Here is a 23,713-nt window from a genome sequence, read left to right on the forward strand (position 1 = left end):
TAAAAAAAAAAAAAGGAACTCTTTAAAGAAATTTTTAAAGAGTATAACATAGAAAAGCAATAAATCATTTTTCTACCAAATTAATAAAAACGAAAGATAATTTGAAAATACAATGTTAAATATAACAAGGAATTGAGGCACACTAAACGTTCAAAATAAGTTACATTATCTATGTTCTTTCAAAATAAAAACTAATCATAGTAAACTTAATATAATTAAACCTAAACATGATGGTACTGGGACCTTTGGGAGGTACTCAGGTCACCAGCTAGAGACCTCCTCAACAGGGTAAGTAAATGCCCTTATAAAAGACATCTCATGGGGCTGACACCAGGGTTAAGCCTCCACCTGCAGAGCCATCATCCCATAGGGACACGAGTTCTACTCCCAACAACTCCACTTCCCTTCCTGGAAATGTGCCAGGGAAAGCTGCAGAAGAGGGTCCAAGTCCCCAGGCCCCTGCATCCACCATGGGAGACCCAGAAGCTCCAGGCTCCTGGCTTTAGACTGGCCCACTTCTAGCCACTGCGGTCATCTGCGGTGTGAATCAGCTCATGGAAGATCTGTCTCTTCTCTGTGAATCTGCCTTTCAAATAAAAACAAAAGTTCCCTGGAGAAAACAATGGGACTAGATCAGCAAGAAGGAGAGAAGGTAACATGACTGAGAAGTAAGGCCTGTGACAACTTGGGCAGAGCAATCTCTTCACAAAGGGAAGGTCAAGTCTGACAAGGAACAAGCTGGCTGTGCTGTAAAACAGTAGCTGTAGTGTGAGTGATTAAACAAAAACAAAGTGAAAACACTTTAAACACAACCAAAACTAACTTCTGGAAGCACCGTAAAAAATTCAATTATCCAAACATGAAAGTATCTGAATGATCCCTCCCAAAACTAACAGCACCAAACAAAAAATATGAAGAATCTTTAACAGCAAAAAAAACAATAAAAAAGAGGCCAGCATTGTGGAACAGCATGTTAAGCCCCTGTCTGACATCCCACAATGACACCAATTCAAGTGCCAGCAGTCCCACTTCTACTCAAGTGTTTGGGTCCTTGAACCCATGTGGTTCGAGCCCTAACGACCAGCCCCGCACGGCCTAGCTCTGGCCACTGTGGCCATCTGAGCCCTGAACCAGCAGCTAAAAGGCGCCTCTCCCTTTCAAACACATATGTAAACCAAACTGGAAGCATAGTATCTCATTTCAAAGTTTTCGAGTTACATAATTTTAACTGTAATTGGAAATATAATCATCAATGTAACACAATGTAGGGTGACTGATTTTTTTCCCCCAGATAGTTGACAAATATGCAAAGGCAATATCAGAAATCATATTTTCTATTAATATGCTAAAACTAGCTATCTACATGAAAAAAATAGATTTTCAGTACACTTCATCCTTAAGATGAATCACTTTTATAAACACGCAAGTATAAAATTTTCCCCAAAACGAAGCTAAAAAAAAAAGGTAGAAAACTTAAGTTAGGCAAAATTTCAGCCAAGACAAAAAAAGCAAAAACTGAAATAAAATTGAAGAAAGGTACTTAATAAAACTAAAACTCCCCCCATCCCAGCTGTAGGCACCTCAGCAAGTTTCACACTGCTAGGAGCAAAGCAGCCAACAGCGTGGTTAACACCACATTTGTGCACACCGCACCAGGGTGCTAGCACAGCTGCTTTATTTTAAAGATACATGGGGAAGGTGGGCAACTCCAGGCTAGGACATGCCATCCAGCCCCCAGGTTGGGTAGGTGGTTACAGATGGCCCAAGAAAGGGGGTCTGGGGAGTGGAGTGGGAGTAGCTGAGGTCTTGTTTGACAAGGGAAGAATGACTTCTGGGGTCTTCCAGAAACTGGACCACTGCTCTCACAGAAAAGCAAGGAAGCGAAGACAGAGTGGGTTATAGAGGGGTACCGGAGGACATGTCTGGGACAGGCCAAGGCACCCATCCACATGGAACACCTGGGCTGGGCTAAACAGCACCGTCTGCCCTCCAATGAGTCACATAACAGCTGGGGGGGGGGGGGGACACGGGACTGGGGGCGGGCTTATGCCTGGCTGGGCTAGGCTGCAGTACCATCCATGAATGCTGGGGCAGCAGCACCCACCAAACAGACAGAATCAGATGTGGGATCAGATTCTTTTTTTTTTTTTTAAGTAATATAAGTTTGGGTAAATTCATGTCATATTTTCTTTTTTTTTTTTTAAAGATTTATTTCTATTATTATTTTTTTTATTGGAAAGGCAGATACACAGAGAGGAGAGACAGAGAGGAAGATCCTCCATCCGATGATTCACTCCCCAAGTGAGCGCAACGGGCCGATGCTATGCCGATCTGAAACCAGGAGCCTCCTCTGGGTCTCCCACGCGGGTGCAGGTTCCCAAAGCTTTGGGCCGTCCTCGACTGCTTTCCCAGGCCACAGGCAGGGAGCTGGAAGGGAAGTGGGGCTGCCGGGATTAGAACCGGTGCCCATATGGGATCCCAGGCGTGCAAGGCAAGGACCTTTAACCACTTGTGCCACCGCGCCGGGCCCTGGGGTCAGATTCTGTAGAGCAATTGTGGGTTCACCTCTGTGGGAATGCAGCACCTGCTGTTTTGCATGGAGAACTCGGGGTGGTGATGGGCTCACTCAGCCTGAACGGTGGAACACACATGAGCCAGGGATGGGAGGGAGGTTGGCTGGGCCAAGCTTCAGCACATACTGACACATACAAAGGCCAGGACTGAAGACAGCCCAGGTCAAGCAGGACTGCAGCACCTGCTGGTGTGCAAAGAGCCAGGACAGGGAATGGACCACACCCACCTGGGCTAGGCTGCACACCAGCCAGTGACAGCTGAGACTGCAGGTGGGCCATTCCTGGCTAGACTGAAGTAGGACTTAAGTACCCATCAGCATGTGCAAGACCCAGGGCTGGGAACAGGCCTGGTGGGGGAACTCTGGGGACTCCCTGCTAGGCTGCAGCTGCACCCTGAGCAGTGTGAGAGCCAGGGCTGAGCATGGCTGCAGCACCCACTGGTCCTCACAAAAGTCAAAGCAGATGAGGGACAAGCCAGGCTAGGCCATGGCTCCTACCAGTTCACGTAACAGCCTGGTCTGAGGGTGGACCAGGCTGGGCTAGGCTGCAGGACCTATCAATGAGAGCCAGAATCGATGTGACCACTAGGGCTAGGCCACGGTACCTTGCCAGTGAGTGCAGACAAAACAAACTAAAACTGCTCTAACTCAGACAGTTAAAAAGCAAGCTACAGACTAGGAAATAGATACATGCACATAGATTTTTCAGTGAGAAATCGAAAGCACCCAAAATTTAAAATTGAGCAAATAGTATCAAGCATTTATAAAAAAAAAAAAAAAAATCAGTCACCAGGAGAGTAAAAGTTACACCACTATGAGACTAAAAACATCAAATGTGGTGAGAATATGGAGCAACTAAATATCTCTCAGCAACTCCTGGCATAGCTACTTTGGAAAATCAATTTGGTAGTTTCTTATAAAGTTCAACACACAGTAATTTACCCAAACTAGACAAAAACATAATACTCACAAGGAGCCTTCTACAAATGTTCAAATAGCTTTAGTCACAACAGCCAATAGTTGAAAATAACTAAAATAGTATTTACATATATAAACCATTGGGCAAACTATTATGTCTACACAATGGAATCAGACTCAGCCACAAAAACAAAATACGGTTCTCAGAATGATACCAATCTTTGAATGATACCATTCAAAAATACTATGTTACGCAAAACAAATCACACAGCCAGCAGTATTGCAGCACAGTGGGTTAAGCCTAGCTTTGAATCCTAGCTGGCTACTCCAACCCTCTGGCCAGCTTCCCGCTAATGAATGCACCCAAAAGCAAAGGATGCAGCCCACGTCCTTGGCTGCTGCCGCCATGTGGAAGACCTGGACTGAACCTGTTCAGAGGAAGGTATACCCTCCCTTTACCCAACCCTGCCTTTCAAGTAAGTGAATCTAGAAAAATAAAAATGTATAAACCAGACACAAAACAACAAATACTTTCTTTAATACTAGTTAACAAAAGGTAATCTACAGTAGTATACAGATCACTAGCTATCTCAGATAAGGAAAATTAAATATAATCAAATATTTGAGTAAGTGGATGACAGAAGTGTTCCTGACTAGTGCACAGTAGGACATTTATTAAGGTACATGGAAATTTATACACACAAGATGTTTAAATAAATAAAGCTGATGAAAATTTCTGTTCTGGCTCAAGTGACTAATGCCCTCTACCCTGCAGCACAGGCTTCGCACACGGTGCGAGTGTGTGTCCTGGCTGCTCTATGTCCCTCTCTGCCACAAAGAAAACAAAATTTTAGTGCATTTTTAAATAACAAGATTTATCAATGTCCCTTAAGTGAAAATCATAAAACATTGCTGAAATTTTAATTATGAATATTTGAAGAAAGCTGACTCTAGCATTACACAAAAATTCCTTATTTATATTGAATAGTCACTCGATACATAGTTACCATACGCCAAAACAGTATGAAGTGCAAGGAAAGGTAGAATTCTACAGCAGAGGCAAGTGCGTGTGTGGCCAGGCAGGGGAGGCCCAGAGCTTAACACTTACGTGGTCAGCAGGAACGCCCCGTCTCCACATCTCTCCAAAGCCTTCCGCGCAGGCGGTTTTGCAGCGAATTCTACAAAACCTTTTCCAGTAGCTCTTCCACGGTCGTCCACGACCACAACAGCTTTCTCAACTGGACCAAACTGGGAAAACGCTTGTTCGAGAAGCTCGTTGGAAACAACCGGAGAAAGATTCTTGACAGTCAGGGCTGCTCCGTGTGTAGCAAACCGAATTCGGAGAGGCCGGCTCTTCAAAATGGTGCCGTCCAGCTCTGCTTTGGCAATCTCAGCCAGTGTTCTGGATTCCTTTTCAGGAGGAAAAAACATTTTGTAAATATGACAGCAGCACAAAAATATAAAATAGTCGTTTGCTTCTACTGAGAGCTAAGTGACTTTAGGAAATGACTAATGGTCTGTCACAACATCTTTTTATTAAAAGTCCCACCCCAGGTCCCACCCCAGGGGTGGCAGCCTAGCAGCTAAATCTCTCCTTGAATGTGCCGGGATGTGCCTTGAATGTGCCAGTTCATGTCCCAACTGCTCCACTTCCCATCCAGCTCCCTGGGAAAGGAGTTGTGGCCTGGGAAAGCAGTTGAGGACAGCCCAAAGCCTCGGGACCCTGCACCTGCGTGGGAGACCTGGAAGGGGTTCCTGGGTCCTGGCTCCAGATCCGCACAGCACCGGCCGTTGCACTCACTTGGGGAATGAATCAGTGGAAGGAAGACCTTCCTCTCTGTCTCTCCTCCTCTATGTACATCTGACTTTGTAATCAAAATAAAATAAATCTTAAAAAAAAAAAAGATTTATCTGTTTATTTATTTGTTTGAAGGGCAGAAAGAGAGATGCAGGTGGGGTGAATATTCCAAACTCGTTTTACCACCTATATCGCCACACAAAGCCAGGTCTGGGTCAGGCTCCCGTGTGGGAATCCCACAGTGGTGGCTAGGCCCAAGTGCTTGATCTACTCCCACTTCCCTCCCAGGCACAGCAGAAAGCTAGAGCAGATGGGAGCAGCTAAGACTGGAATCATCACACTCACACAGGATGCCACACTGTAAAGAATGGGTTAAGCCACTGTGCCACAACATGGATGCCTCTCCCTGATACTGATGGAAGTTGAGCACACGGCCAAGTCTCCACCTGCAGCCCAGTCGTCCCATACAGCCACAGGGATTCAGATCCCAGCCGCTGCACTTCCCAGCCTACGGCCAACAGCAGACCTCCGTCCTCTCTACCTCTGACTTGCAACAGAATAAACAAAGCACACGGACATCTGCAACTAGAAAATACATCCAATGCCGAGATCACAGGTAACTTCCCCCCACTGGAATTCAAACTTGATATCTACTACCAGCATGTAAATGACAACAACACATAAACTTAATAGTCACATACTTTCCCACTGCGTTGTGGGCACTCTCCAGGGAGGAGAGAAGCTTCAGAGGCACATGTTGGTTAACCACAAGTATACTACCTTAAGAAAAATGGTTCGAGGTCAAGAAGTTCCTTACACAATCCCTAAAGTGCTCAGGACACCTTGTGAATATTCATCTATACCACTATATTTTGCAAAGATAAAATAAGTTAACACTTCCAGATATATTCAAAATCGTGCCTTTATTACCCTTAACTCCGAGTAGTAGCACAGCATACTATTTAAACACCTATAAAGAAGAGCACTTTCCTAGGCAATACATCATACAATGCAACAACCCTGCAAGGAAGATTTCCGGCTGGGACTCCTAAGACTCTGGGGAGCCAGCGCAGGGACTCAACAGGCCGATCCTCTGCCTCCAGAATCCCATACTATTCTAGCCATGGCTGCTCAGCTTCCAGCTCTGCCCTTGGCCTGGCACCATGTGGGAGAGCCAGAGGAGGCTCCTGGTTTTCTTGTTTTTTTTTTTTTTAATGAATCTAGACTTCCCCTTTTTCTTTCATATCATTTTTTTAAAGATGTATTTATTTTTATTACAAAGTCAGATATACAGAGAGGAGGAGAAACGGAGAGGAAGATCTTCCGTCCGATGGTTCACTCTCCAAGCGGCTGCAACGGCTGGAGCTGAGTCCATCCAAAGCCAGGAGCCAGGAACCTCTTCCAGGTCTCCCATGTGGGTGCAGGGTCCCAAGGCTTTGGGCTATCCTCGACTGCTTTCCCGGGCCACAGGCAGGGAGCTGGAAGGGAAGTGGGGCTGCCGGGATTAGAACCGGCGCCCATATGGGATCCCGGGCGTGCAAGGCGAGGACCTTAACCACTGCGCCATGGTGCTGGGCCCAAAAAAAAAATAAATTTTTAAAAATGAAACAAAAAAAGTTCTTAGTACAGGGTGGGTATTTGGTCTCATGCTTCAAATGTCTATAGCTCCACACCCGGTCCCCAGCTCCAGCTCCTGATTAAACCTCCCACTCATGTGGACGCTGGGGAGGCAGCGGCTGAGGTCCCACCTGCAGCTGTTTTGGGTAACTAAGGGGTGAACTAATGGCCGAAAGCATGTGTTCGCTTATGACTTCTCTCTCTTACTCAAATCTGAAAAAACACTGTCAAGTAAAACTTGAAATAGATGAGGTATAGTTAGATGACAACGCTCTATAAATCACAAGAGTTTGAACTAAACAAATGATGCATGCATTTGGACCTGGCACAGTGGCCTAGCAGCCCAAGTCCTCACCTTGAATGCGCCGTCATCCCATATGGGCGCCAGTTCTAATCGTGGAAGCTCAACTTCCCATCCACCTCTCTGCATGTGGCCTGGGAAAGCAGTTGGGGACAGCTCAAAGCCTTGGGACACTGCAACCGTGTGGGATACCCAGAGGAAGCTCCTGGCTCATGGCTTCGGAATGGTGCAACACCAGCCATTGCGGACACTAGGGGAGAGAATCGTTGGATGGAAGAACTTCCTTTCTGTCTCTCCTCCTCTCTCTATATATCTGACTTTGTAATAAAAATAAAATAAATCTTACAAAAAACCCCGAAAATGTTTTATTATCCAGCTAATTAAAATTGCCCACTACAAAGCTGCTAAGTTAATGAATACAACGAAATCCACTGGGAAGGAGGGGACAAGACAGAGTGGAAGGGAAAATCATGAGCCTAAAGAACCACAGAATGAAAAAGAATTCAAATAAAATCTGTTGCTACAACCGTAATTAAGCTTCAAGTCAATTAATAAAAATGTATTAAATAACTATCAATATATCCATATTGTGAAATGTTCCATGTTAACAAGAGAATCTAATGACATGAAAAAATGTTAAAGATATATTAAATTTTGGGCCCAGCATGATAGCGTGTCAGTTAAGGTCCTTGCCTTGCACACACCGGGATCCCATATGCAGCCTGCTGTCTCTCCCCTTCTCTCTCCGTAACTCTGATTTCCAAACTCACACCAGTTCTAGGTCACTCTGCTTCCACTCCAGCTTCCTGATAATGCATCAGGAAGGCAGCCCCTGGTGGCACAGAGGCTTGGCTCCCCATGGGCCACAGCATACCTCAACAGAGTCCTAGGCTCTGGGTTGGTTTGCCAGACCCAAGCTGCTGTTGCAGGCACCTTGGGAGTGCAGAGGCAAGCAGAACACTTCCGTCTCTGCTTCTCACAAAGACAAAAATATGTAAAAATAACAAAAGGAAATCAACATGCTGCTTCTTTCCCCAAATGGCCACAATAGCTGCAACTGAAAACAATCTCACACCAGGAGCCTGGGGCTTCTTTCAAGTCTCCACTGGGGTTCAGGGGTCCAAGGACTGGGGTCAGGCTCCGCTGCTTTCCCAGGCCACTTGTAGATTCTCAGTGAACAGATTAAATGAGAAGATGTTAGAGACCCAGGGTCCACAATTTCAGCGGCCTACACAGACTAAGAGATCTGAAACGGCTGGACATGGACCACCTCTTTGTGAATTACCCTTACAGATACACAGTTTAGTAAACCAAAAGCAGAAAATAATTCAACACAAACTGAGACCGGTTTAACTATATTGAACTAATTTTAAAATGTATTCAACCGCTTCCCATATGGGCGCCTCCAGTCTTGACTGCTCCACTTCTGATCCAGCTCCCTGCCCGTGGCCTTGGAAAGCACTGGAGGACGGCTCAGGGCCTTGGCACCCACATGGGAGACCCAGGGGAAGTTCCTGACTCCTGGCTTGGGATGGACTCAGCTGCAGTCACTGAGGTCAATGGAGGGTGACCAAGTGAGAGGAGGATCCTGTCTGTCCTGCTCTCCGCAATCCGCCTTTCAAATAAAAGAAATAGATCTCTAAAAGAAAAGTACAACTTTTCAGTTAGTTTAACTTTAATCTAAAGTCCATAGTAAAATGTGTTGAAAATGCACACGCAGGCTACTTTATCCTTAATTTAACAGAAGTTCACAATATGAACTGTGATCTTAAAAAAAAAGTCTCAGTCCTGTCTCAGTGGCCAAATCCTCACCCTGCAGGTGCCAGGATCCCATGAAGGCACCAGCTCAGTTTCTCTCCCAGCTGTTCCACTTCCCATCCCTACCTGTGTCCCAATAAAGCACGGCCCAAAGCCTTGGGACCCTGCACCTGCTTGGGAGACCTGGAAGAAGCTCCTGGCTTCAAATCAGCTCAGCTCTGGCTGTTATGGTCACTTGACGAGTGAACCAGTGGACAGAAGATCTTTCTCTCTGTCTCTCCTTCTCTCTCTATATCTGCCTTTCCAATAAAAACAAATAAATCTTTAAAAATAAACAGTTTATTTTTATTGAAAGGCAGATTTACAGAGAGAAGGAGAAACACAGAGAAAGATCTTTCATCCACTGGTCCACTCGCCAAGTAGCTGCAACAGCTGGAGCTAAGCTGACCTGAAGTCAGGAGCCAATAGGGTCCCCCAGATTGCCCATGTGGGTGCAGTGTCCCAAGGAAGTGGGTCATCCCCCACTGTTCCTCCCAGGCCACAAGCAGAGAGCCGTGCTGAAAGTGGAGCAACGGGCACTAGAACTGGTGGCCTGACACCCACTGGTGAAGGACTAGCCTCCTGAGCCACTGTACCACCTCCCATTAGGATCTTACATGAACAGCCACTTAGTATCTTTTCCCAACCAATACATAACTATTACTGACTCCACACAGTATCAATTTATTTCACCCCATGAATTAAGCAGAAAACCCACAACTATTAAGAAAATGTACTGCATTTAAAAGCTTATCCAAAGTTCTTTCCAAAAATGTAAATCAGATAAAATTACACTGATATTTTAAAGCAAGCATAATACATCCAGTCACTGAAGCCACTATACCAATATTTATATTTAGATCAAGTATGTATCGAGTTGTCTAAGTAAAAAAATATTTGATGCATTTTAAAATTGACCTGGTTCAGAGCTGAAATCAAACTGCAATATTCCCCCAGATAGTCAAATTTTGTAACAAACTTGTAACATTGCTACACAGAGCATTTGGAGTGCGAATGGGGGGGAGCACAAGACAGGGGGGCGGCCTTTCTCATCTCTCATTTGCTAGTGTCACCGGTTTGTTTTTTTTTTTTTAACCACAATTGAGCCGTGCTATCCAACACTACCAGTGGTCTCTGTCACATGCCTATTTAAAGAATGGATACATAACACATCACACAACTTCATCCAGCCATGTTTACAAAGGAAAAACCATTCCATCTTGACAGCAAGCTCCACAGGACACCCGGGGTGTGCCAACCAAGGCAAGTGTCACCGCAGCAGCCTGAAAGATAAGGAAAAGCCTTCCTCTCCTCAATGGGTTTGTTCTCCGGTTTGTTTTCAAGCAAAAGGCTTTTTAAAGAGGTCCGTACGGCCCCTTCATTCTTGTGCCTGCAGAAATACCCATTTCAGCACGGAGTAAGATGGTGCCAGGGGCCAAGCATGATGGGCATGTTACATAACATCCTTTTGGCAAGTTTACCCAAAGTTCCTTCACTGTGAAAAACCTAATTTCCTTAAGATAATTTTTGCATGTACACAAGTTTTCTCTAGTTCTACAAGCTGTACTAAGTACATTATCTGTAATTACGTCTTCAAAGTGCAGTGATTATTTCACTTGAATTTTAAGGAGAAGTCCTTATGTTTCACTAACCCCAGTTGGACGTTCAGAGGTGGGTCTGTTAAAAAAAAAAAACAAAAACAAAATCACAACCGTCTCTCCTATGAAAGACTTGGCGCTGTCCACACACAGCCCAAATTCGATTTTGAAAGCCCGGCGCGGTGGCGCAAGTGTTAAAGGTCCTCCCCTTGCACGCCCGGGATCCCATATAGGCGCTGGTTCTAATCCCGGCAGCCCTGCTTCCCTTCCAGCTCCCTGCCTGTGGCCCGGGAAAGCAGTGGAGGACGGCCCAAGGCTTTGGGAACCTGCACCCGTGTGGGAGACCCGGAAGAGGCTCCTGGCTTCGGATCGGCATAGCATCGGCCCGTTGCGGCTCACTTGGGGAGTGAATCATCGGACGGAAGATCTTCCTCTCTGTCTCTCCTCTCTGTATATCCGCCTTTCCAATGAAAAAATAATAAAAATAAATCTTTAAAAAAAAAAAAAAAGAAAGTTCAAGGGACGGTAAGAAAAGCTGCCTGTGCGCAACGACCACCAAAACCACAGAGAACAGGCCCGCTCTGAGCGAGAGAGGACGGCTGGGGAAGGATGCCCCTGCAGCGTTGACGACAATGATGAATTCGCGCCGAGGAACCCCAACAGAGCTGGCCTTGGCTGCTGAGTGTGAACCCCCTCCTCAAGGCTCACACACTGCAAAAACCACGGGGCACGGCGTCCGCTCCCCGCGTGGACGAGCAGCGGGCAGGAGGCACAAAGCCCCCGGTGGCAGGAGACCATCTTCCCTCGACCCGGAGAAGCAGGGGCGAGCTCTGCCTGCAGAGGGACCCCCGCGGGGCCGGGCCGGGAAGGGCAGAGAATGGGGTTCCCGACCCAGGAAAGCCTTGCAGGGAGCCGATCGGGACGCTGGCCCCCCACGCCCACGGGGGAACATGCGGCCAGACCCAAGATGGGGTCCGAGCCGTCGGCCGCCCCTTTGTTCGGCCGCCCGCCAGCCTTACCAGGCGGATGAAACCGAAGCCGCGGTCGCGGTTGATGAAGACCTCGCTGGGCTCGCCATAGCGCTCGAACAGACGCTTGAAGTCCTCCTCCGTGATGTCGGTGGGCAGGTTGCCCACGAACAGGCGACAGCGCTGCGTGTACGTCTTCTCGCCCGGCTTGAGGAAGCTCTTGATGTCGATGGTGAAGCCCACCTCCTCCTCGGGGTGGTCGTCGGCGGCCGCGGCGGAGGCCGGCGCCGACTCCCCGGCCAGCGTCAGCGCCATGGCCGGCGCGAGCTCCGTCTCTCCCGCCGCCGACTCGAGGGCGCGAAGGCGGGCAGGGTTTTTCTCAATGCGCACTTGCTTCAGGTTGCCCCTTAGCATCATCTCAACGCGTTCGCCTCAGATACCGGTGGCGGGCCTCGCTCTCGGGGCGTGGACGACTCTACATAGAGCTGGGCACGCGAGCGAGGAGAGGACCGAGACGACCTCCGGTGACTCACGCCCGCGGGAGCCGCACGTTCAAAATGGCGCCGCCGCCAGCTGCAGTTGGAAGGCGAGACGCCGGCCCGGGCCCCGCCCCTCCTCCCGGGCCGCGCCGGGGCGCCGTGTGCGCGTGCGCACGGGCTGCGCGTCGCCAGGCCTCGGCGCGGCGCCCTGCAGCCTCGCTCCCGGCTTCCCGACGCACTTCCGGGGCGGGGCGTATGCCGAAGGCAGCGCGGCGTGCCAAGACTTCAGGATCACGTCTAGGCCCTTAAGCATCAACACCAATGATCACAGACTACGGCAAAACGTGAGCATTTTTGTATTTAATATGTGCTATTCAATAGCGTATTTCCCAGTTAATGTAAAAGCCTTTCCTGTATCAACAGCAGGGTTTTTTAATGCAGCTGCTGAGTAATCCAGCTTTTTAAAAAAATTCTTTATTTTTATTGGAAAGGCAGATTTACAGAGAGAAGGGAAAAAAACATCTGCCATCCACTTGCACACTCCCAGAGTGGCTGCAACGGCAAGAGTTGAGCTGATCCGAAGCCAGGAGCCTCTTCCAGGTCTCCCATGTGGGCGCAGGGTCCTAAGGCTTTGGGCCATCCTCCACTGCTTTCCCAGGCCACACGCAGGGAGATGGGAAGTGGAGCAGCTGGGACATGAAACAGCACCCATATGGGAACCCTGTGCATGCAAGGCAAGGACGTTAGCCTAGGGCACCCATATGGGAGACCCAGAGGCAATTCCTGACTACTGGCTTAGGATGGACTCAGGGCTGGGTCCTAGGTTATCCAATTCTATAAAAGAATTGTGCTGGAATGGTGAACTATTGGAACCACTTGATTGAGTATCTCAGAGCATGCCCCACACCCGGGACTTAGGGTGAGTGGGAAACTGGGTGGGGCTTCTTCCTCTATATCCCCCTTTACCTCAGATACATGAAGGAAGCGGTATGGAAGTGATGGTCTTGCCCACTTCCCTATAGCCCTTGAACCTTTTTTACCCTAATTAAATATATAAGGATTGTCAAAATTAAAAAAAAAATTTAAATAAAAATTAAAAAAAAAAGAATTGTGCTGATGATTATTGACTTGAGAGAGAGCAAAATTGCTTATAAAATTAATACGACCAGATCATGAACTTCCATTCGCCAAAAACTTACAGCAAAGATCACCAAACATTTTCTATGAAGACACAAGAAGTAAACATTTGCGATTTGCAGGCCAGTGTTCATCTCAACCATTCCACCGTGTCCCATTCGTGTCCTGGCATGCTGTGAATTTTCTACATATGACAAAGAACTCATGATGACATTGCAAAACGTTGCAGTTTCTCATACAGCTGAACCTTTCCATGCTTGACAACAGTAACCCCATTCTAAATCTGAGTGAAACAGCACACTCAGGAAAAATATCCATATGGGTGAGATGCCCACGTCTACCCACTGCATTGTGGCTCAGCAGGTCCGGGCACCCCCAGCAAAACCAACTTCTCCTGTGGCCAACAGTTCAAGTCCCACCTGCTCTGCTTCCTGTCCAGTTCCCTTTGAGTGCATCTAGGGAAGCAGCAAAGGTTGAGCTGAATGCCCATACCCCTGCATTCAGGTGGGAGACCTGGATGAAGTTCCCAGCTACTTTCAGCTGCCCCAAGCTCTGGCCACTGCAGCCACTTGGACAGTGAACCAGCAGATGGGAGGCCTCTCTCTCTCACCTTCTCCATAACTCTCCCTTTCAAATATGTGGGAAGACATGTTGAATCTTTTGCCAAAAAGCTAATTGAAGCTCTTCTGGAAGGCCTGGGAGATGTTGATATGGAGATGAATGGACAGGAAACTTCCTGGTCCACAGGGTGAGATAAAGGACTTGCTGATTATGCATTTGGGATCTGTCTCTGGCTGTTGAAATGTAAAGGGATCGGAGCCCCCTCCCCCGATGTCTACTTGACACCCTTCAAGGAGTGACAGAGAGGTCTTCCATCTGACAATTCACTTCCCAAGCGGGGCCCATATGGGATCCTGGCACATGCAAGGCAAGGACGTTAGCCACTAGGACACCATGCCGGCCTGTCTTTTACAAGTCTGATCCTGGCAATAAGCTTCTGGCTATGTGACCATCACGGAGGTCCACGCCACGAATGTTATTATAGGCTTCGTGCACCAAATCAATCGCTGCTGGACAGTGAACAAATAAGTTTTTTTTTTAATTAATATGAATATGCCACATCTTCCATATCATGCTTTGACTCCCGACACCAGCTTCTGCTAATAGATTCGGGGCAGCAATTATAATTTCCATGATGGGTTTCTGATAGCCACAAGAGAGGCCTGCACTGAGTTTCCGGTTGCCACTCCAGCCTGGCCCAGCACTAGCTGACCGATGTGGGGGTCTGGGGAATGCACCAATGAGTGGGGTGTCTCTGTCTCTCAGTCTTTAAATTGAATTTTGAAAACTTCTATACAAATGTTCATAGAGGCTTTATTTACAATCAACAAAAAGGAAACAAACCAAATCTCCTCCAATTGAATAATGAACAAATAATAAAGGCAATACAGAAATACTCTGCAATACAAAAAATCCATGAACTATTGATAGAAGAAACATTGTTTAGAAGTTCAACATGTTTCATTTTAGAAAAAGCAAAATTGTAGCTGTACTCCTCTTCGGAAGTGCATGGTTTTCCACCACATCTTACAGGAAAGGAGCTAAAGGATGGACCATGTGACATTCCTCCTGGTCCCTCACAATATTAAGACCGCTGCCCCCTCCCTCTTTGGATGAAAATTCCCAGTTCAGGGGAACACCATGGCAAGGTAGCTTAAGCTTCCACTTGTAGTCCAGCATCCCATATAGACAAGGTTTTGAGTCCCAACTGCTCCACTTCCAATCAAGCTTTCTGTTAAGGCACTTGGAAAAGCAGAGGAAGCTGGCTCAAGCACTTGGGCCTCTGCATCCACCTGGGGAGACCCAGGAGCAGTTCCTGCTTCCTGATTTTGGTCAGGCAGCCCTTGTAGACAATAGAAGATTGAACCAGCAGATAGAAGCTCTCTCAGTCTTTTCTCTCTATCTCTCTCCCTCTTTCTCTCTCTGCAATTGGGCTATAAAAAATAAATAAAATCCTTTGAAAAGAAAAAAATTTTAAAAAAAGAATGTGTTCCTGGTCTTCATCCAGTTGTAGCCTACTGGTAGCCACCTTGTTGCATGACTGCTCACATGGGTAGCCACCATTGGCCTTTGGCCATTGGCCTTCTCTCTGTGTATCTGTTCACTGCTGGTGATGTATTTCTTCCTATAAACCTGGATTGCCAACTGGCTGGCCTGTGATGTGTCCACGCACAGCTTGTACTTCGTCACCCCTTTGGTAGGCATGGATTGCATGTTGTGCTTCTGTCTCAGCTTTTTGCAAAGACACATAGGCATAATCTTCCTACAGCTGTGGAAATGACATTGAAATGAGTTTTTCCGTTCTTGCTTCAGTTTGAAGTCACAAAGGCATTGAACTTCATTTTGGCTGCTGCCACTCCACCAGTGAAAGCAAAAAGGAACTGAAATAGGCTACTGAATATAATCAAAGCAAGCTTCTTGACCAGAAGCCATATCCTATTCCCCTCGGCTCCCTTCATGAATGGTTCACATCCTCAAACCATCAAACTAAGGGAAATCCCATTAGCTCTACTACATTCAAAATATATCCTAAATACAAACGTTCTAAACCAACCCATTACCACTGGGTAGCCACCAGTTACTAAGAACTATGACCTCCCTGCTTTGAATCCCCTTCTACTTCAGCCCTCACACTTCACATGTAGAAGCCTCTAATTTCCGATACCAAAGAAGATGAGAGCATGTGGAAACAGTCGCTATGTAGAAGTAACTGACATTAATGAGGTGATGAGTCTGGGCCATAACTGATATTAACATCGTTATAAACAGGGCTTGACACTTGCAACACTGTGAAGAAATAAATATTTAGTGTTTAATTGTGGCAGTTTTTTTTTTTCATGGAATCCCTAACAGCTAACACTGAGGCGATGGAAGTATTAAAGCAGAAGATTGCCTTTTTGAAGAAGCTGAATCTGGAATGGTGGATAGTCTGCAGCTCACAGAAAGAGAAACCAAGGAGAAAGAGCAGAGATGGAATATTACGGTCAAAGGGCAGGGAAGATATGTTTTGACTTGGTCCTAAGCAATAGAGGGAATGGCAACAAGAAGTTTAATTGAAGGAAAATAATCTTTACCAACAATCTATAGGATTTGATTTCTGGGGGTCTCAGGACAGGGCATCTTCATGCTGGGATCTGTGGCTCCAGCAACCGCGTGCATGTGGTAAGCTGTCCCTGGGCTCGCAGGTTGCTCCCTTCAGGGTGAGTAAACCAAGGGGGGGAGGTTTCCATGACTGGGCAGGGCCAGGGCCCACCCGCCATCATCACTGAGCAGTGGATGGGATTGGGGAGGGGCACGACCTTGGGCCTGGCAGTTTAAACTTCCTGCAGCCTCCTTGCTGCTGGTGGGCCTCAGGCCAGGGCTTCTCTATGCTGGGATCCCTGACTCCAGCCACCACGTACACATGGTGAGCTGTCAACGGGCAGCCAGTGCAGCCATTTGACGCCAGGTTCTGCCTGCTGGCCGCCTGGCAGGAGCTCTGGGGTTTGGTTCTTTGAATCGCTGCTTATGCAGCTCCAGGTTGAACCCACTGTACTTCTGGGATGTGAATCAATCCTAAAGATTCCCAATGAATGGGCCCAGGGGTGTGACCTGGCGGCTAAAGTCCTGCCTTGAACACACCAGGATCCCATATAGGTGCCAGTTCTAATCCTGGCAGCTTCACTTCCCATCCAGCTCCCTGCTTGTGGCCTGGGAAAGCAGTCAGGACGGCCCAATGCTTTGGGACCCTGTACCCATGTGGGAGACCCGGAAGAGGTTCCTGGTTCCCAGCTTCCGCCGTTACACTAACTTGGGGAGTGAATGATCGGACAGAAGATGTTCCTCTCTGCCTCTTCTCCTTTCTGTATTTCTGACTCTGTAATAAAAATAAATAAATCCTTTTTTATTGTTAATAACATTGTATTATGTGATACAGTTTTATAGGCAATGGGATTCCCCCCACCTCTCCCATAACCCTTCGCACATGGTGGATTCCTCCAAGTTGCTGCATAACCACAGCTCAAGTTCAGATGAGATTCCATCATTGCAAGCATATACCTAGCATAGAGTCTAGCATCTTATTGGTCCAGATAAGTTCAGCGGCTTCTAGGGGAGACCTTCTCTGGTCAGAGCAACCACTGGCATGCGCGTGATCTATGGCTTGGAACAGACCTGACTGGGGAGCTAAGGGGACACCCTAACTGGGCTGGAATGGGGGTTGCGTTCTGATCAGGATACAGTTGTAGTCTCCCTTGGGACAAGTGTGGAATGGGACTGGATGCACTCAGCCAGGCCAGACTCCAACACCCTCTGGTGTCCTGGAGGACCAGGGTAGATGTGAGATGGACTAGGCTAGGTCTAAACTACTGAGCCATGTCTGAGCCATATGTGGGTATGGACGAGCCATGGCTGGGCTGAAACATCCAACAGGAAGAACCGGAATGGGTTGAAGGCCAGTCAGGAAAAGCCACTGTACCTGCTAGGACAGGAGGTGGACTGAGTAGGGCTGGCTCATAAACCGAATGGTATGTGCAAAATCTGCCATTGGGAGAGGTTCTGATGGAGGAGCCTGGGCAACTCCTCTGGCAGGACACAGACCTGGCAGGTAAGTGGTAAGTGCAAGAAACATGATAGGAAACAGCCCAGAACAGGCCATGGAAAGTTACCCACTGGCATACATTTGCCATGGGTCGGGGGCAGACCAGGCTGCATCAGTTCACGTCATCCACCGGCAAATCCGAGCACTGGAACAGAATGTGGGTCGAGCCAGGTTCAGTCGTGACAAAAACCAGTGCACAATATGGATGCCAAAATGAGGTTGCCTGTGCCAGAAGTGACCTCAGCACCCAACCAGCACACGTGAGAACCAGGAAGGGAGGGGACAGAGCTGGCATGGGAATAAGGTGTGGTTCTTTTGCTGAACAGCTAGCTACTCCCACTGAAGAGCATGCGCTGGGATGGGGGCAGACCAGACTAAGCAGGGCTACAACACCTGTGGGCCTCATGTGGACAAGATCAGGGAAAAGCCAGGCTGGACTGATTATTCCTACTGGTGCAAACAGAATTAGAGTGGGTGAGGGTTGTTGGGGCTTAGCCACAGCATCAGCTGGCAGAAGCTGGCACTAGGGGCTAATTCTGCCAAGTCAAACCACAAAACTACCTGGAGAGTGCATAATCTGGGAGTGGGAGTGACCTGGGAGGGAAATAGTGGACTCCTCCTTCTTGGGTTACCACTTCCATGGGAGGGCATGAAAACTAGGACAGGGGCTGGGGTGGCTAGATAGAGAGACACCCAACAACATCCGTGAGAGCTGGATAGTTGAGCTGGTTAGATGGAACTAGGCTTTAATACCCACTGACATGTATGAAAGACGAATGGAATGTTGGACAGACTGGACTAGTCTGCTACACATGCTGGCAAACCTGATAGGGGTTTTGTGGGTCACTCTGACTAGGCTGCAGCTCCCATTGGTTTATGTGAGGGCCGAGTGTGTGCTGGGCAGAACCAGGCTGGACTGCAACACCCATTGGTTCCAGTGGAAGTCGGAGCTGAAAACAGAACCAACCCAGCGATCACAACCACCAGCTGATTGGGGCAATGGACTGTGCTGGGCCCTGTACTCGCTAGTACATACAAGAATCTGGTCTGGGTTCACCTCAGACAAAGTTCCTTTGGGGATCTCCCCAATCAAAATGCCGGACTCAGAACCCTAACCATGAAAAGACAAAAGACAGAACAAGTCAATCAACCACCTCAGCTATATGTTGGCAGCGAAATACCGGGCAAACGGAGACTCTATGATGGACTATGTCAATCAATGGATTCTTTAATGACCTCATAGTGCTTGGAGTGGTGAGATTGGTAGCGATTCATAACTGGTGAACTATCAAAACCACTTGAGCAAGTATCTCAGAGCATGCCCCACATCCGGGACCTGGGGCGGGTGGGAAACTGGGTGGGCCTTCTTCCTCAATATCCCTCTTTACCTCAGACACATGAAGGAAACAATAAGGAAATAATAATCTTACCCACTTTCCTATAGCCCTTGAACCTTCTTACCCTAATTAACTATGTAAAGACTGTCAAAAATATTTTAAAAAATGAAAAAAATCAAAATAATTAAAACGGGATTTGATTTCTGGTTTGGCAGTAGAAAGTTGAAAAAATAGAAAACAGAAACAAACAATTTAAAAAAAAAAAAACACTGAAAAGGAAAGAAATTAATTTTGTGACATAGGGAGAATCAAGATGGCAGAATAGGGTAAGGCCATCTTCAACTGCTTTCCCAGCCCATAAGCAAGTAGTTAAATACAAGTGAATAGCTGGGACAAGAACTGGCATTTTTATGGGATCCTGGTGCATGCAAGACAAGGACTTTACCCACTAGTATATTGTGCTAAGCCCCCCAAAATATTTTTTTAATTATTATTTTATTTTGATAATCTTTACATAGTTAATTAGGACACAAAGAGTCAAGGGCTACAGGAAAGTGAGTAAGACCATTGTTTCCACATTTTCTCCTTTTTTTTTTTTCTTTGTGTATTTGGGAGATAAAGGATAAAGGGAGAAGCTCCACCCAGCCTCCAACCTCGTCTCAGGGTTCACAACCTGGGGTATCCTCCAAGGGCACTGCTGATGTGGCTTTGATAATTCAGCACTTCTGAATTGCTGCCAGTCTCGTCATTCCAAGCACAATGAAATCTCTCCAGAATCCACTGGCTGTCATAATGCCCCTTAGAGTCTCCATCTGCCCAGATCTTCACTGCCAACACATACCTGGGGTAGATGATCGATTTGTTCTGTCTTCCTTCCTCCGTTGTGACACTAGGTCTCCTCTGCAGGTTCTGATGGACTGCCATATCCTCTGTGTGCACCTGGATATGCTGTCCACTGCTCTGTCTGAGCCTCTGAGGAGGCTCAGCTTTGACACATGCTCTCCGTGGTCGGACCATGGGACCTGCACTTCTCTTGATGGTTGGGGTTTTGAGATCAGCAGTTCAGTTGGAGGGATCCCTGAAGAAATTTTGTCTGAGGTGATCCCAGTCCTGATTTTGTGCATTTTTTGGGGGTCATTTCTGTTTCCAGCCTTGTTTTCCACATGAACCAACGAGTGTTGGAACCCAGCCTCATCCTGCCCACCACACACACACTCAGCCCTCATGCAAACCAGTGGGAGCTGCAGCCTAGTCAGAGCCATCCACAGTAACCCCCACCAGGTGCAACCCCTGCCCTGGTTCCTGTGCTTGCCAGTATGTACAGCAGACTGGTCAGTTTGTCCCACATCCCATTCAGCTCTCATACATGTCAGTGGGCATTGAAACCTAGGTCAACCCAACCAGCCCCACTCTCCAGGCCACACACATGCTGGTGGGTACTGTTCTGTGTAGCCACCGCTGCCCCAGTCCTGGTTTTAATGTTCTCCAGTGGGAGTGGTAACCCAAGAGGGAGGTGCCCACTATTTCACTAATGGGTCCACTCCCACTCCTGGATCTTGCACTCTCAGGGTGTTCTGCAGTTTAACTTGACAGAATTAGCCCTCAGTGCCAGCCTCTGCCAGCTGATGCTGCAGCAAAGCCCAACCTCACTCTAACTTATGTACTAGCTTTCTCCTGATTTAGCTCACATGAGGCCCACAGGTGCTGTAGCCCTGCCTGGTCTGATCTGCCCCCATTCCAACTCATGCTCTCCAACGGGCGTGGCTGTCCAGCAAGGGGAGCCTTCCACATTACCCCAACCATTTTGCCCTTTCACCCCTCCCCCCGGTTTTCATGTGTGCTGGTTGGGTGCTACAGCCAGGTTTGCCATGCCCTCCTTGCTTTGGCATTTGCCAGTGGGTGCTGTAGCCCTGACCTGGGCTGGTCTGGCCCACTGCTAATTCCAGCTCCCAGTGGTGGGGGTTACAGCCTAGCCGAGCCCAGCCATAATGTGTACTGGTGTGTACTGTGACCGAGCCTGGCCCAACCCCACACTCCATTCTCGTGCTCAGATTTGCCAGGGGATGATGTGAACTATTCAGCCTGCTCTGTCCCTGACCTGTGCCAAATGTATGCCGGTCAGTACCATTCCGTGGCCTGGGCTGGGCTGCTCCCTATCATGGAGTTTCCCAAAGCTCCTCCATTAGAACCTCTCCCAGTGTTACATTTATGTACACGGGTAGGTGTTTGGACCAGCCCTACCTAGTCCAGTTTCAGTCCTGGCAGGAACAGATGCCTTTCTTGACTGGCCTTCAACCCATTCTGGTTCTTCCTGTTGGATGTTTCAGCCCAGCCATGGCTTGTCCATACCCACATAGGGCTCACACATGGCTCAGTAGGGGAAGAGACCTAGCCTAGTCTGTTCTACATCTACCCTGGTCCTCCAGAGCACCAAGATGGTGCAGAGTCTAGCTAAGCTCGGTGCATCCAGCCCCGATCCATATTGTGCTTAGGAACATTGCAGCCATATCCAGAGCAGAACACAGCTCCCACTCCAGTCCCCACACTCACCAGTGGGAACCCCAACCTAGCCAGGGTGTCAAGCTCCCCAACCAGTCCTGTTCCCAGCCATAGATTGTGCACACGCCCAGTGGTTGCTCTGACCCAGCTTGCTATAGCCCCTCAGTTGTTTTGTTCTTTGCCTTAGATGCTGTAGCCTGGCATGACCTGCCTGCCCCTGCTCAGTCTATTCCTGGCTCATGCAAATCAGTAGGTGTAAGAGCCTAGTTTGGCATGACCTGTGCTCCAGCCTGATTTCTGTTCTTGCTTCTGAACTAAGGTTTGCTTGGTCCTTTCCAGTCTGCCCCTTTTCCATAACCAACTCACACATTAGCCAAAAGTTGTAGCTACTTTGCCCAGATTGCCCAACCCGCAGGCCTGGACCATGTGATCATTAGAGTTATGACCCACTAGGGGTTTTCTAAGTTCCCCAACTTGACCCACTCCCAAACCCCGATCTCATACATGCCAGCGGGTTTCAGGCCAGTGTCTGGCATAGTCTCCCCTTCCATCTTGGCTTTGTATGAGATGGTGAACATTGAAGTCCGGGAACACCCTGCTTTAGGATGCACATGCAGGTGCTGTCCAACCCTGTGGAAATACAAGACCTGCTGGTTAGCTCAAGAGTTGGGGTGGTGATGAGCTGAGCTAGGTGTGACCATGCAACCTACCATCACTCATGGGTACAGGGACCAAGAACAGTCTGGGCAGGTCTCTCTTGTGTGCTGGTTAGGCTCTGCCTGATGTGTCACCTGATCTGACACTCTGTCACGTACCGGGATCTAGCTTTGCTGGACAGATCCCCAGCCCTAGCTGTTGTGTGGACTGGCATGCGGTGGTCAGCATTGTTCGGTGATAACAAGCCCTACACCGGACTCACACGTAGGCTGGTGCATCAATCTGACCTATACAGATAGTCCAGCCTCCCCTCCTCCAGACCACCAGGTCTCATCCCCTCACTTACCTGCAAGTAAAGTTACCCTGTTGTTGGGAGTCCCTCAGGATTGATTCCTCACCAACACGCACAGTGGCCTCATTCACGGACATCCCTAACGCAGCAATACCATACCCCAAGACCCCCGAGCTGGCCCCGGGGCAGCTAGTGGGCAGAGAACAGTGCCAATTTATGCGTTGGGCATCTGAAAGATCAGGACTCGTTCACAAATGGCAGCTGTGGCAGTGGCTAGGACCCCAAGCATTGAGTCAAACCTGGTTTGGGTGCTCCCAGCAGGCCCCAACGTTGGACTCCCCTGGGTCCCTCCCAATGCACGATGGTGGCATTGTGTGGAACCAAGGTCTGCCTTTGCTCAAGAAAAATAATTTTTTAAGAAAAATAATGCAGGGCCTAGTGGCTAAAGTCCTCACCTTGCACAAGCCTGGGATTCCATGCAGGTGCCAGTTTATATTCCAGTTGCTCCACTTCCCATCCAGCTCTCTGTGGCCTGGGAAAGCAGTTAAAGATGGCCCAAAGCCCTGGGACCCTGCACCTGCATGGGGGAGACCCAGAAGTTTCTTCCTCCTGGATTCAGATCGGATCGGCTCAGCTTCAACCCTTGCATCCTCATGGGGAGTGAATCATTGCAATACAAGATCCTCCTCTCTGTCTCTCCGCCTTTCCAATACAAATAAACAGATCTTAAAAAAAAAATTGTGGGAGCATGAATAGTTTTTTTGTAACACATTTGTCATGAGCTTTGTGAAAATCTTTTGCATTCCTGCCAGGTGACACACATGTTTATATTTTTGTAGCAATCCACTTTTCATGCTGTGCTACCTTAAAATTCATTGGTTTGGGCCCAGTGGCATGGCCTAGTGGCTAAAGTCCTCGCCTTGAATGCGCCAGGGATACCATACTGGCACCAGTTCTAATCCCAGCAGCTCCACTTCCCATCCAACTCCCTGCTTGTGGCCTGGGAAAGCAGTCGAGGACGGCCCAAAGCTTTGGGACCCTGTACCCACATGGGAGACCTGGAGGAAGTTCCTGGCTCCTGGCTTTGGATCGGCGCAGCACTGG

The 23,713-nt window shown here is 48.2% G+C and overlaps 2 protein-coding genes across 6 annotated transcripts in view; both read right to left on the reverse strand.

The window, feature by feature from the left end:
* Nucleotides 1-12,153, reverse strand: part of PSPC1 (paraspeckle component 1) — an 84,320-nt gene extending 72,167 nt beyond the window's left edge. For 4 of the 5 annotated variants that reach the window (XR_005884716.1, XR_005884715.1, XM_040988350.1 and 1 more), the window contains exons 1-2: nt 11,621-12,152; nt 4,599-4,900 (exon numbers count right to left, since the gene is read on the reverse strand). Coding sequence is in view for 3 of the 5 variants with exons in the window: in XM_040988350.1 (XP_040844284.1) it covers nt 4,599-4,900; nt 11,621-11,986 (668 nt within the window). In the remaining 2 variants the exon portion in view is untranslated. Of the gene's footprint in view, nt 1-4,598; nt 4,901-11,620 lie in introns of all 5 variants that reach the window. The other variant, XM_040988348.1, reaches the window with a different exon arrangement.
* ZMYM5 (zinc finger MYM-type containing 5) overlaps nt 12,122-23,713 on the reverse strand; it is a 31,450-nt gene continuing 19,858 nt past the window's right edge. Inside the window, exon 7 of the mRNA XM_040988341.1 lies at nt 12,122-12,352. Coding sequence (XP_040844275.1) covers nt 12,122-12,352 — 231 coding nt within the window. The remainder of the gene's footprint in view (nt 12,353-23,713) is intronic.

The sequence above is a fragment of the Ochotona curzoniae genome, unplaced genomic scaffold (assembly GCF_017591425.1).
Source record: "Ochotona curzoniae isolate NIBS_2020 unplaced genomic scaffold, NIBS_Ocur_1.0 contig_4838, whole genome shotgun sequence".
Classification (NCBI taxonomy): Eukaryota; Metazoa; Chordata; class Mammalia; order Lagomorpha; family Ochotonidae; genus Ochotona; species Ochotona curzoniae.